At 44.4% G+C, this 15170-nt stretch overlaps 1 protein-coding gene across 4 annotated transcripts in view; it reads right to left on the bottom strand.

Moving 5' to 3' along the window:
- Positions 1-9220, bottom strand: part of CBFB (core-binding factor subunit beta) — a 35763-nt gene extending 26543 nt beyond the window's left edge. For all 4 annotated transcript variants that reach the window (XM_072980778.2, XM_072980779.2, XM_072980780.2 and 1 more), the window contains exons 1-2: positions 8997-9220; positions 5220-5306 (exon numbers count right to left, since the gene is read on the bottom strand). In XM_072980778.2, coding sequence (XP_072836879.1) covers positions 5220-5306; positions 8997-9074 — 165 coding nt within the window. In that variant the 5' untranslated portion in view covers positions 9075-9220. The remainder of the gene's footprint in view (positions 1-5219; positions 5307-8996) is intronic.
- Positions 9221-15170: the final 5950 nt, after the last annotated feature.

Consider the following 15170-nt stretch of genomic DNA (forward strand, 5'->3'; position numbering starts at 1 on the left):
TTCAATATAAAGCAGAAATATCAAACATTCAAAAATCTCCAGTGCTCATGTAGTGTTCATCTGTGAGGCAATCACAACAGAGAAACAAGCAAAAGTTATTACATCATTTTTTAAAATTTAAAATATTTCTATCCTGTCTTTCTCCTTAAAGAGGGCCCATCACTAGAATACCAAGGTAACATCACCAGAACACGACTTGGGACTTTAATTTTTATATAATAACATTAGAACAGTTTCTACTTTTTCATTAAAAATAAAACTGTTGTATGCTTTATATCAGCCTGGATGCAATTTTTTTAAATCAATGTCATTTTTTTGGAAATACACATAGGTCCTTAGAGGCTACGTGGTTAATTTATTATCTGCACTTAAAAAAAAAACCAGTCACTTAGTTTGAAGTAAAATATCTGAGAAGGTTTATGAGCACAAATTGTCAAATGCTGAAAAGACAGCTGCATAACTGATCTAAAGTGTGATAAAATTATTCTCTCTAATAACAAACAGGGTTGACCCTGTATCTACAGTACAGTGGTGCCTCGCATTATGATGTTAATTCGTTCCAGCGAAATCGCTGTAGAATGAAAACATCGTAAAGTGAAATTAAAAAGCCCATAGAAATGCATTAAAACCTGCTTAATGCATTCCGATGGGCTTAAAACTCACCGTCCAGCGAAGATCCTCCATAGGGCGGCCATTTTCGCTGCCTGTCTTGCGAGGAATCCGTCCCTAAACACAGCGGGGAGCCATTTTATTTACCTGGTGGCCATTTTGAAACCGCCGATCAGCTGTTGGAAAATCATCGTTTTGCGAAGAATCGGTTCCCGAAGCAGGGAACCAATCATAGCAAAGCGAAATTCCTCCATAGGAAACATCATTTTGCGATCACAAAAGTGATCGCAAAAAGTTCATCGTAATGTGATTTCGTCGTTAAATGAAGCGATCGTAATGCAAGGCACCACTGTATCTGGAAACAAAATGAAGTAGAATACAGTATAAAATAAAATAGTGGCTCCTTATTCATGGAATTCCTAGACAGAAAAAAATATTTAACACTGTAAAATAAAATATGTTTTAAAATCCTCCAAACTACATGAGGTTTCACAAAAGTAATGTTGAGGGGAAAAGTATTACACTACTTCTTCTCATTGTCTGCTGAGGAAACTATCATTGGCAATCACTATAAAGTTAAAGCTCTTTGTCTAAATCCAACTGGTTTTTCAGTTAAATTTTAATATATGCAAACTCCAAGAAATTGATTAGGAGGTCTACTCTCACTGGGAGTACTGGATTAAGGATCTTATTTTTGCTGCCATTTTTGCTTGTGTTTTGGGAGAAGAACAGGAGAAAGGAATATGCTGCTAACCAAATCACTGCTACACTATAACCATGCATTTCCCTGTTACCTCCTCTAAGCAGTTCTCACTGCTTCTCCAAGGGTAAATAAAGGTGTGTATATACAAAGGTCAGGCAGATTCTGAGAAAGTATCAAGATAATGTTGAAGGTGCTGAAGACAAAAATTTAGGGCTATCAGCCTGAAACTTGAACCTCTCATGTTATGTAGTACAGTGGAGGATTTCATGAGAGTGGGATATGAAAAGAAAATCCTCCACAAACCTCCAACAGGACAAGACTCCTGGTTCTCAGTTGGCTGCAGTCTTGAAGTGGAAACACTCCTGTTCATCATGTTATATTAAGTTCTGTCAAGCACTTTCAACACATGATTAGGAGTGTTTTCAACATATACAATAATATTTAAGGAGTAGTTTTACAGTACCATCCCCAAGGAGCATCTCTGACCAAGTGGAGATTTGAACCATGTTTCCTCAGTCCTAGTCTAATACCCTACAGCAGTGGCAGCAAACCTTTTTGGGCCCGAGTGTCCAAACTGGAAAAAAATAAATAAATCAACGGGTGGTGTGCCATGGTGGCAGTGGCAGAACCGGAAGTAGTGGTGGAGGAACCAGAAATGGTGCTAGAAGGGAGAATCCTGGGCACAGAGGTGCCTCAAGACCCCACTCTGGATCCACTGTCAGCTCCAGCTGCTTCGGATCCTGACCTGCCACCTGTTGAAATGCCAGCACTGCGGCTGCAACCGCCTCCTGAGGTTTGGCTGCCGGGGGGGGGGGGGGATTAGTGATCTGGCAACTTATGGCTCGTGTGCTCGCAGAAAGGGCTCTGCATGCCAGCTGTGGCACCCGTGCCATAGGTTCGACATTGCTGCCCTATAAGTTACACACCACATAGGCTACAGGTGTATTGCAACATCTTACAAGTCCCTTCTTGTAAGTTCTAAGTATGCAAAATAATAGATATCATTTCATTTCAGTACAGAAAACTTAATACGGATTATAGTAGAATTTCATTTTATGTATTACTAATTTACAGGCTAATTTTCAAAATTCTTTGATAAATAGATTTGGTACAAAAAAAACCCACTAGTGACTTTTTATGTAAGCTTCATAGTAAAGCTGTGTAAATTTCCCAGGATTCCATATTAAGACCATCATATGGGGGTCATGGAATAAATATATGGTGTATGGTTCACGAGCTGCACAGTGGCAGAGAAAAAGGCAATTCAAAGGGTGATTAAGACGGCCCAAAACATCATTGGCTGTTCACTCCTCTCTTTGGAAGAATTGTATAAGAACAGATGTAAGAGGAAGATATCTAACATACTGAAAGACTCCTCTCATCCGGGATATCAGCTCTTTAAACTATTACCATCAGGAAGGAGATTCAGGGTATTGAAAGCAAGGACAAGCAGATTCAAGAACAGTTTTTACCCAAGTGCAGTATTGAGTTTAAATGCGGGGCCATAGGTTTTTGGTGGAATTTTAATTGCTGAGAGAAAACGGGGTATCTATATTTGGATGGTGAAAGTTGTGTATATTTTAACTTTTTTTTGTAGTGTTGTCCAGTTTTACCTTGGGGAAGAGCACCTCATTTCGTTGCACCCACTTGTGAGCGCAATGACAAATAAATTTCTTATGTCTTATGTCTTATATAAGTAGTATCTGGCCACACATGACCTGGAAATAGGCCTCTAAAGTTACAGAACCTTAATTAGCTACCTAAGGCAAAATCTTCATCATTTCCTTTTAAAAGCTAGAAGCCAGTTCCAACTTTAACTCTCCTCAACAGTAAGGTACACATTTTAAGACTAACATATTTGCATTAATATTGTGTACTTTCTGCTAATTGTTTCTAAGTATCAAATGGCTGCATTTAGATATTTTGATCAACTGTGATTTATCATGAAAGCAACAAGATCAAGTGAGCCCTCAACTCAGGCTCTTCTCCATTCATGTGTACCTGTGATTATAGAGAAAATGTTTGTTTTTCATTAACCACAATTTAGCATTACATTCAAATCTTAAAATGTGGTTACTCTTCCATAATTTGCCAGGTCTGAATAAAACAACAAGCTGCGGTTAATTTAAAAAGCTCCTTGTTGCAGAAGTTCCTCCTTGTAGCTGCACCAAAGAAAGATGGAATGGGTGTTCTGTCAGTCCTAGGATTATTTTTGTGACAGTATACCCTGGTTTATAATTTAAATACGTATCTTAATTAGACAAGTATCATTCAAGACAAAAATCTAAGACCACAAGTTAACACAGCATCTGCAGGAAGTTAACTGTCAACATTTCATTTATGACAATTATATCAAAAGTTGGCCTCAGTACAAATGCTACTGTCAAATTCGACATATTTTACACTGCTGTATAACAGCTTTGAACAAGCTAAATTAATTGTGATCATTTATGTGGCTAAAACTGTAAGACCTCAGCAATGGACCCAGCACCCCTAAGTCCTAAAGAATACAACCTTATTAAATGTGGAAACACAAGTAACTGATTACTATATATAACCTATCATCAGGTAATAAGGACACACCTCATATAAGAAGCATAACTGCGAGTTTCGCCCCATAGGAACGCATTAAACAAAATTTAATGCGTTTCTATGGGTTCCATCCCCCCCCCGCATTGCGATGTTTCCGGATAGCGACGATTAATCCGGAATGGGTTAACGTCGCTATGCGGGGCACCACTGTATATGCTTTGCTAATGAAATATCAATGGACTGGGGGGGGGGGTTGAGCTTCTCACTCCTCTCTTTTCTGTGCAGTTTTTTTCTGAACAGCAATATTCAATTTTGAGGGAGATTTTTGCTGTAACATTTATAAGCCAAGCCTTTAACTGTTAAGTGTGAGCTCCTATTTCGTTCAAGCATGCTTTTCACATGCATTTTAAATGAATGTATGATGATTCCAACTTATGGTGACCCTTTTTTAGGGTTTTCCATAACCCGATAGAAAATACTCAGAAGTGGATTATTATTCCCTTCTTTTAGGAGTACCCCAGGACTGTGGAGCCTGCCCAAGTCCACACAAGCTCCATTTCGCAGGAGGCACTTGGGCAATTAAACTCCCAATTAAACTCTGGTTCCACAACCAGATACCTAAACCACTGAGCTATCTAGCCAGCTAAAATAAGTATAATGTTAGGAATTTCATAAATAATAATTGATATTGCCATTTGCAGAATTCAAGGGGTTAATCAGAATCTGTTGATGCTCACTCACTCTGGGTGACTTATCAATCAGACAAACTAAGCAGCTTTTCTACACTGCAAGTGCACTGGTTTTTCAACTGTAGCAATTTAAATCAGTTTTATTCAATCATACATTTATTTGCAAGATCTTGCAGGCAAAACCCAATAAGTACTTTTAATTAATAAATAAATGAATTAATAAAATTTAAGAAAGTAGTAACAGCTAGGCTCCCACATGTAAGTTTATTTGCTATGATGCTATCAGTAACAGCCAGACATTCAGACTAGAACATGCCTTTTTTAGACAGAAAAGCACGGAAGAAGACTGGGCAGGTAACTACGCAACAGTTTGCAGTCAGACATGGAATTTGCAGCTCTAGACATAATGATTAACACTTCAATTCTCATGAATTTGTTAAGAGGGTATATAAGTAGCATTAAGAATCCAACAAGGGAGTGTGGGAGCTTTAAAAAACAGCAGCTCAGAGTTTTGGTTTCATCTTGACATGGTATTATAATGAAACTGAATAGGTGCCTAAGCATTAGGTCAGTTATCGTTGTATGAAAAGAAACTATCTGTGTCTTCATACTGTTCAGTGCACAGAGTGGAAGAAAAGACACAAGCATAGTTCACTGAAGTACAGACTGTAAGCTTATATACTTACTATCTCAGATCGTCCATCTCTGCAAGCATTCTGAAACCTGGCCTGTCGTTCTTCATGTGGTCTGTCTCTGAAGCCTGTGTATTTAATCTGCAAAAACATGTGCGAAATCAAAAAGTGAATCCTGCCTGTTTTGCAATACTAGAGATAAGGACAAGTCTGCAGAGATCACACACCGAGTTACAAACTGAGTACTGTACACTTCTCCCTTGAATTGCATGAGTCTGAGTAGAAAAGTTTGGGTTATACAAGGATTTTTTCAATAAACAAAGAAATATTCAATAAATATATATTCAATACAGACTGTGACGCTGGCCACCCAGAACCCCATGAATTCAACACCGAAGGCATCAATTCTTATAAGGACACATCTCACACACAATTTATCTCTAATTCAGCCTCTAGATTAGGGGGTTTTGAGGCTCACTGCACAGAGTGCTGTATGAAAGGATTATCCACACTATGGAAGAGAAACCCAATAGAGAGAACTGTTCTGTATGCATGTGTGTTAAACAACTGCTTATGCAGTGGGGGCATAATAATTATACACAGATTTTGAATGACATACACAGGAGTCTGACACCCCTAATCTCAGCGTTGCTGACAGGAGATCCTGGATGCAGCAGAGACAGTACTCCAAATTAGCTGCAACCAAATATTGACATGCCCCTACTCTTGCAGACTTTTACTTTAAAATGTTGTTCTCACACACAGTTCAACATTATTTTGAAAAATACACCATGACTTCCAGTACAATTGACTGTCTATGCATACAGGTGTTAGAACAAACTGTTCATGGACCATGAAATAAGATACGTAGGGGTGTTCTATCGGAGGGCAAGACAGAAGGAGTGCCTTCAACACTGTACGGGAGGTAAAGAACTGTATGAAAGAAGATCTGTTCTTCTAAAATTGCAACACCTTCCAGCTAGAGGATAGCTGAAATGTGTGTCCGTAAAAAGTAGAAGTTCAACATCTTCACAGGAAGGACAAAAAGCAGTGACATGAAAGGCAATTCCTCAGCACCATGAACCTGCATGTAAGGAACACCTCTCCTACCTCAGGTATTAAATATTTCTGGAAAAAATACACCCATACACTTCCAAGGAAGACAGCAGAGATTAGGGACCATATTTTCTGTGTGCAGTTGTGTATAAGAAACAAATGCACAACCTTGTAGGGAATAAACTCCACAATGCACTACTGCAAACATTCATGGATTGCAAGCAAAACAACAATAACCAATCCAGCACAGAATCTAGCCTTGTGACAGCAAGGCAGGAACAGAGCAAGAGAAATTAGAGTGTGTGTATAAATTGTTTCAGCCCCAAATTAGGAAGTGGGATTTCCATTATTATGTCATCTGTAGCATGTGAAACAATAAATGCTCCAGATGAGCTGGACCCTGAAGAAGGGGAAACAGGAACTGCCACGTGTGCTTCAAATTCAGGAATCTCCATGAGGTAACCTGTGCCACATGGAGGATGTGAGATATTAACAAGATCATACCTTGAAAAGCAATGTGGCGAGGCTAACACTAACTCTTTCCCAACACATCCAGTTCTTGTCTTTACAAATATTAATATCATAAACCTCACAAGGAAATCAAGGTATTTCCGACCAGGGATAACCTTATATATTTGATATACAGGAACAACAAGCCTGTTTCAAGCAGCCTGTGTAAGCTCAATTGTTTTATTCTCTCAAAATCTTTCGAGAATACCTGTCATCAACCCCACTACTATGAACAACAATGGGAGCTTAGAGGAACTGGAGTCTGAGACATCTGGAAAACACCAGGATAGGAAGGCTGAGCTAACCAATGTGTATTACTATCACCACATGGAAGGTTATTTTAAACTAGGGATTAATCAATTTGCAGTAGCTACTATTTGCCGATTCTGCTCACAAATGGCAATACAAAGAATCAGAAAGTTATATGCTACCTTGCAGAAGTGTCTATTATGAGGGGAAAATATCATTCAAGTACTTCATGTGCAAAGGGGGCGAGGAGCATAATCAAGGCTTGTATTCTTGAACAAAACAATGTCAGATAACACAAGAAAGCCTGCGGCTACTCTTTTTTATTTTCACCCAGGTCCCCCCTCCTGCAAATTCACGGAGACAGAACATTCCAGGTAAGTATCTAAACAAAATCATAATGGATTGATATTGCCCCCTCAATGCTGTCCCCCCCACCTACAGCCTCACACTAAAAGCTAGGTCAATTAAGAGTGAGGGTGGATTTGCCCTTGCTCTTTTAAAGTACAGTCTGGGGTACATTACTCCTTCCTGCAGATTTTGTATATGGGCCATCATGTCACATCTGACTTACAGCAACCCCAACAGAGTTTTCAAAGCAGATGAGTTGATAAAGATGTGGATCTTAGTCCATCGCTTTGTCCCCGGCATCACACTGGCTCTACTGTAAAATAGGTGCCTTTAAATTGTACTGTTACATTCAAATGCAGCCTGGCAGACAGCAGATTTCTTGACACTTTTTGACTCTTGCCTATAAAAGCAACAGTGTGAACTACAGGTTGTAAGGGTTTTCCCACCCTCTCCTGGCAGGTTTTCACCTATCAGTATGGGCATTGAAAAAAAAGATGGGCCATGTAAGCAAGAGAAAGAGAAAATGCACTATGGAAGTAGGGATGTTCATCAGCACCTTCATTCATGTAAGATGATACATAAGCTTCTTCCACAGTTCAAGGAGGTACCGAAAGACTACAACAATATGTCACAAGGTTTTTTAAGGCGTGGGAGTGGGATGCCAGCAATAAGAAATCGCCAGTCCAACATTTCGACCCTCAGAGGCATCCTACTGAAATCATCCTACTGCTTCCAAATAATGAGGTTTACGGACCTGGGAGTGAACCCCCAGACATGCTTAGGAAGAGGAGTTTTACTGGTTTCCACTACTCCAAGAGCTTCAGAGAGAGGAATCTGGGTGCGGAAGGGCTGCCACTGCTACTTCACAGGACCTGCGCCCAGTTTACTCAGGAGCAAGCATGGCTCCTCCACTTCAGCAGAGGAAAAGTGAAAACAGAAGTGAACAACTGTGGGCCCACAGCCCTGCCTCTCTCCTTTAGGATCCCAGCTCCGATCCTGCCTGACCCTGATTAAATGTTGTAGGGAAGGGGGGCTTACTTCTGAGTAAACCCCCCACTACCAGATCCCTTCCTCACTTACCACCACTCCCATTTAGACATCACAAACCCTCCTTTTTTTGAACACATTACTTTTTTTAAAAAAAAAAAGCTTTTCTACATACTACAGAAATCTGAACGCGTTAGAACCTTGTTATTATGATTAAATCTCCCTGCCAAACCCCCACCCCTGAATTATTGTTAAATCTCCCTGCAGTGCCTCCCACCCTTAAATTTATTCTTATTCTTATGAAATCTCCCTCCAAACCCCCTTCACAGGAGTTTTTCCTGCAATACCGGGCTCGGTAATAATACCTCTTCCTCCCCCCCCCCCCGAAAAAAAAGAGAAGTTTCTGAAAAGTAACGTATTGCGAGGCATAAAAGTTACCGCACCTCGGCGGGTGTATAAACCCTTCATGAAACCAAGCTGCCCCTCGTCGGAGGGCTTGGCCACGGGGGTGGGATAAACTGGAGCCCCTCTCTTCCCCCCCCCCCATCATCCTCTTCTCCTCCTTCGTCGGGGAAGCCAGCCAGCCGGCCAGCCCGCCCGGGCGACGGCGGCGGGGGCGGCGGCGGTGCCCCGTCCGGTCCGGACCCTTTCCTTTTTCCCCTTCCCTCCTTTCTCCCTCACCTCGCACTCCCGGCTCAGCTTCCTGAAGAACTCCTCGTTCTCGAACTTGCTCCGCTGGTCCGGGACGACCCGCGGCATGGTCGGCGGCGGAGGCGGAGGCGGCGACGCGGGCAGGCGGGCGGACAGACGGAGGAGGAAGAGAAGCGGCCGGCCGGCCGGCGGGCCAGCCACCGAGGGCGGGCACCCTGCCCTTCCCCGCTCGCCGCCGGAGGAAGGAGGCTACGAAGGCGGCGGAGGCGAGGGACCGGTTGGTCCCCTCTCGGCCGGCGGGACCTGAGGCGCCTTCCTTTCCCTCAGCCGGGACTCCTCCTTCCTTTCTTTTCTTTTTTTTACCTCAGCCGGCTCTTTTACTGAATAATTTATTTTATTTTTACCTCAGCCCGGCTAGGAAGGGGGCTTGTTTTATTGGATTTGAGGGGGGGGGGAATTAAAAAAAATAAAGATCCGCCTTTCGTCCCCTCACGACGGCGCCTTTTTTTTTTTCTTCCCCTCACACACCGGACGCTGAGGGAGCGCGAGCGAGACACGTCCGGCCACCGCCGCGCCTCTGAGGCGTCTCTGGAGCCACCGAGGAGGGGAAGGGCTGGAGGAGGAGGCGGAGCCCTGCTCGCGCTCACCCCCCTCTCCATGGCCCCGCCCCGCGTTCTCCTGCCAGGGGCGCATGCGCGGGGGTTCTTCCCTCTGGTTTTCTCCGGCCAAACAGCCTCGCCATTCACAACGAATTGGCGAGGCAAAGAGGGCAGGGGAGAAGGGGGCGGGGTTTGAAAACGCCGGCTGTGCCCAGCGCGCAGGCGCGCGGCGAGGAGGCGGGGCCGGGACGGAGGAAAAGGGGAGGGGGGATGGAACGCCGGGGTGGTTTGCGCTCCTTGGGCGCGTTTCGTGGCGAAACAAAGTTCGGAGGGGTTCCCCACCCCCTTTCTTCCTTTATTAAAAATAATCATCTCATGGCTGGGATTGGTGGTAGGGTGTGTGTGTCTCTCTGTCTCGCCTCCAAAATTGTGAACGGGGACTCAATTCCCTTGTATGCACGATGCGCCTGTTTTTGCGCGCAGCCCGATCCTATGGGGGAGGGTTCTCTTTTTTAAAAAAAATGAGAGACAAGTCTTGCCGGGTCTAATGGGAGTGAGGAGGAGGCGGGGGGGGGAGGATGTGGTGGTCTCAAAGGAATACCGCGGGGTTCGTCCTATCTTGCGCGGGTCGTGGGATGGGAATCGGACTAGGCGGGGCGCACTCGCAGAGCGGCGGGTGGGGGGGGGCGCGCAGTGCTAAGCCGTCCTGCAAATACATCTTGCGCGTTGCTTTCAATGGGACTCATCACTCGCTAGTTAAGTGTGCCTGGGTTTTTGCCAGCTAGAGCTTTTGGGCGTGGATCGTGGCTGAGAATGCGCAACTTGGTTTCCCCGGTTGGCAAAAAAGAAATCTAAATCGGTATCGGTCTGGCGGAATAGCGCAGGACTTCGCTCGGGATCGAAACTCCCAAAGCTGGGTGGGGAGCCTTTGAAACCAACGTGCCAGCACAGAGGATCGGGCTTGCGCATTGCAGGCCTGGGCAGGGTAAATGTAAAGCTGAGTGAGGCTTACTGCTCTGTGTTAAAAAGGAGCACAGGATTGGGTTGCCCGGCACGGAAAGAAGAGAAACCCAATTCGGATCAATGGGGGTTTAGTTCAGAGTGAAAAAGCATAGGATCGAGTGGGTTGCCGGCTATCCTGAGCACGCTAAGATGGAAGGAACGGGGGCGCTCGGGTCACTTGGCATAAAAAGTATAGGATCGGACTGCCCGGGAACAAGTATAGGATCGCGTTGCCTATTGGATCGGGCTGCTCAGTGCTGCGCTCACTTGGAAACAGAAGAACCCTCATTCTTTTCTGAGTCGGAAGGGAAAGGCCCCCACCTCCATTCGGACCGGCGGGGCTTCCTTCGGAGTAAATTGATTGGGGCCGGGCTTGCAGAAGGTGGGGGTGGATGGGAAAGGGTTCCCGCCGTGGCTGATCGCAGATAAAAGCGGGAGAGGAAGGGGGAACAGTTGAGTCATTTCGGCTGGCTCCCCCCTCCCCAAGGACGCGTCGATTTGCGCCGCTCGCTTGCGCGCACAGACGACACACAAAGAACACGCGCTCGCCTTGTCTGCTGGGTTTCCGGCCCGGGATCGAGCCCCCCCCTTGCAACCCCCAGACGCTCCTGTGGGGAAGGGAAGCCAGCGGCAGGCAGAAGTTCGCATAACACCCCCCCCGAAGATCACAAGGGCGGGGGGGGGGGAGGGAGAGAGACCAAAAGGTTCTTCTAAGGCGCTAGTCCTCATGTTCAGTTCACCCCTGGGTAGGGGAAGCGATGGATCTCCTGAGATGACCGCCCCCCCCCCCCGCGTCTTGGTCTCCAGCAACCTATCTGGAAGCAAGAGGCTTAAGATGCAGGCTTCTTCCCCTTCCTCCCTTGCGCCCTCAAGGGATAGCTGCTGGCTTGCTCAGTGCTTAGAGGTTGGGGGTTCGATTCCCCGACTCGCCTCCTTGACAGGGCCTGGACGACGCACAGGTTCCCTTCCAGATCTGCCCTTCTAAGATGATTATGATTCAAATTGCTGGACAGCCCAGTGGTTTAGGTAGGTTGGGAGTTCGAGGAATGCCCGCCGTGCCCCTCCTTGACAAGGGCTGGACTCGATAGGGTGCCTTCCAGCTTTGCAATTCTGAGATTATAATTCGGTAGTATACTCTTTCTTCACATTCATCCTCTTGCCTGAAGGAGAGCGAGAGCATCCTTGGGAGCGTTCCCTAACTTTATATGCCTCGTCGGTGGGTGTGAGAAACGGTACCACCTCAGCACAGGCTTTGGAGCAATCGACTTATCATTGTTTTATTTGATTGCTTGAAAGGGATAAGAAGTTCTTGTGGGATTTTTCAGCCTCTTATTGCCCAGGAACTTTGGTTGGATTTGGATGCTCCATCCCTTGATGAGAGGAGGCGCAGAAACCAGTTGCTCTCCTCCTGCCTCGGGCAGCGTGGTGTCTTGGGCTGCCCCCTCTATACAGGGGTCCTTTGGTGCTTCGCTTCAGGCAGCATGGTGTCTTGGGACAGCGCTGGCAGGGGCTGCTTGCTGGGGAGTGAACGCCATGCTTTTACTGCGTCCCGCTCGATAAAGTGCATTTAACCCCGAAAGAGAAGGAGCAACTCTGAAGAATATCAAAGAAATAAAACAATACAAGAAAATCCCATAAAATCACGAACGAAGGCAACAGATTTCAAAACCTGTTTCGGCCAGAGATGGAAATGTTATTCCTTCTGGACTTCAACTCTGAGTCCTTCAGCCAGCGTGATCCAAAATGGTCCCATTTCCAAACTTTGATTTCCACCTCCAGCCACTCTTACATCTCTCCCCCCCCCCCCGTCAAGCATTCTCAGGATGAAAAGGGCCCTGATAAATTTTTAAGCAATGAGAGAAATTTCCAGGTTTTATTTGCTTCATTGACAGACCGACCCACCATGACGGAGAAACTGCACAATTCCCAACCAGCAACGTAATCCCCATGTTTGAAATACTGGGGAAAATGTGATTTCACCACACTTTTAACTGTTTTGTGGAAAGTCAGAAGCACTGTAATTGGCTTGCCTTCTGCCTCGTGCTTTGTATGCCGTTCACAAAAAAAGGGTTCCTATTTACATGCTATGTTAAATATTAAAACCTTGTTTATATTTACTGGCCTTTTTTCTTTTTAGGTGCCTGTGGGAAGCCTCAGAACCTTCTCAAGCAACTCCTCATTCCATTTTAAGAGTTAACAGGAAGTATTGTTGCTTTTATCTGGAAATACAAAAGGACTGGTGGGGCCTGAAAAGAGAAAATATATTTTGCATAAGCGCATGTGAGTGATGGCCCACTTTTTTTAAGCAGATGAGGAAGTCTTAAACCTTTTTTAAGGTGATGTACGGTGCACTCAGATCGGCAAAAATCTATGCTGCATAAATGTTTTTTTTTTTTAAAGTTACTGTTTGTTGTCTGATTTTCCTGCTGAAGTTTAAAAAAGCATCAGCCAAGAACTAAAGTTAACATGTTAGGAGGATTGAGAGTGACTCTGAGAGCCAGCTGGCAGAATTCAAACCCATGATCATCAGATTGCATAAAGAGAGAAAGAGAGAGAGAGAGAGAGTCTTCTAGCAACTTAAATGTTTAATTTTATAGTTTAGTTGCAGCAGGTAAGTAAAAGCTTGCCTTATTGAGTATCAAACAGCATTAAAAAGCATTTTTCCAGAACATCGGCCGAAGTGTATTTTGAAAAAAAGTGACCAGAACAAAATTCTCACCCATCTTCACTGGCTGAATTCAACAGGTAAACCTGTTTCCAGCAGGGTGGAAGAGTGCCTTGTGTTTAGGTGTCATGGTGCTGTTAAAGTTGAAGAATCTGGCACATAGAAAAGGGTGTGGCACCTCCATGTGGCATTGCAGACCAAGAGCATGTCCAGACAGGCCTACAGCTCATTGTTTGGATTGCTTTTGGTGCTACAGTACTTGATTTTAATCAAATTATGACCTCCGTGCATCATTTTACCCCCCTTTTAGTGCCCTGCTCCCTTTTGGTATAAGTCTAAGGCTATAGATTTTTAGGCACAATTCTGGATGCTCCCAATTATCCTGTTCTGTAGCCTGTGTTGGTTCACACCCAAATATAACTTTGGGTGGCATAATCAGAGTTGACAATCCTGTGACATATGAGATGCATTGTGGCATTGAAGGGGACGCTGGAGAACTCATCTATTTTCATGGGCTCCATCACCTTAAATCTATATATTTTCCTATTGATGTAGCGCTATTCTAGATAAATGAGACACATTGGTGTACCACACTAGGTCAATGTGTTGCAGTTGCGCTATATCACTTATTCTGTTTAATGAAAAAGAGAAAGTTGCCATGGCCCCTTGAATGACAGCTACGGAAAAAGATTGGGAAAGGGGAATGTAGCTAATCAAACGAGGAACGCATTGGAGTGATCCAAAGACACGTCTCTTGGGTCTACAGACTAAGAAAGACAAGATAGCATGAATGAAGTGAATGGATGAGCGAGGCAAGAAATGACAAAGAAGAAAGATCAATCTGACAATCTCAGAAAAATGGAACGAGCCGAAATTGAGACTTTTGTGTCGTGGCTTCCCAGCTGAAATTGTTGCTGGTCTGACTCAAGTACAGGTGCTTACAACCGGCCCACCCACCTGTATTCTGCTGTCTGAGAGCAGGAGTCAGGGCTGTGCTGGCCCTAACTCTAGGCAAAAGGGTTGCTAGCCCAGCAATACTCCGTGCGCTGAGATTTCAGGGCTGAAACCTGAGATTTCAAGTGTACATGCGTACATGCACATATTACGTGTGTCCTTCCCCACAGCTAGCTAGCCCAGAAACAGTTCTCCTAAAACTTGCCCATCCCATTATTTATGAAAATAATAAGTTATACATAAAGCAATAGCACAACTGGCCACTGAAGGAGTGTGTTCTTCAGCCGTGTAGGCTAAGGGAGCGGAGGTCCAAGAAAATAACTCTTAAAGATAAAATCTGGAAGCCCGTATTTCCCCACCTCTCCTCTAACCATTGCTCCACACTCTTGTCCTTCTGCAAGCAGGCAAAGATCTTTCTCTTCAGGCTGGCTTTTCCATAGTGACGGATTGTCTCGGAGAGGTTTTAAAAGGAGATGGTTTCCATTCGGTTGCTTCTCAATGTGTTTTAGTAATGCTTTACCTTACATTCTTAATATGAGGTTATGAATTATTTAATATTTGGATAATTCGGTTTTTAGCTTTAATATTGCATTTTAATGATGCAAGGTGCCTTGGGGTCCTTTCTTGGGAGAAAGACGGGGTTAATATATTTTAAATAAATATATAAATTGTTTGATCGCTTAGGATGCAATGCCCTTTCATATTTTTCCCCCTTTAAAACTTTAAAGCCATCAACCGTTTTCCTCAAAAAATCATAAGGGCTGAGAGCAAAGCCGACAAAGTTAACTTTTTAGGGGGAATGAACGATGGGTGAGAAAGAGGGAAATACCCTGTTCTGAGTCGATTCTTCCACCCACTGTCCTTTTCCTCCAAAGCTGCAGGAATTCAGAATTCGGATGGCTCGCTTTTAACTTCACAATGCGTAGTTTTGGCCATAGGCCCCTGTGTAAAAAATTGCTGCAATAATTGAGGGTTTTTGGCAAA

Source organism: Pogona vitticeps, chromosome 10 (genome assembly GCF_051106095.1).
Source record: "Pogona vitticeps strain Pit_001003342236 chromosome 10, PviZW2.1, whole genome shotgun sequence".
Taxonomy (NCBI): domain Eukaryota; kingdom Metazoa; phylum Chordata; class Lepidosauria; order Squamata; family Agamidae; genus Pogona; species Pogona vitticeps.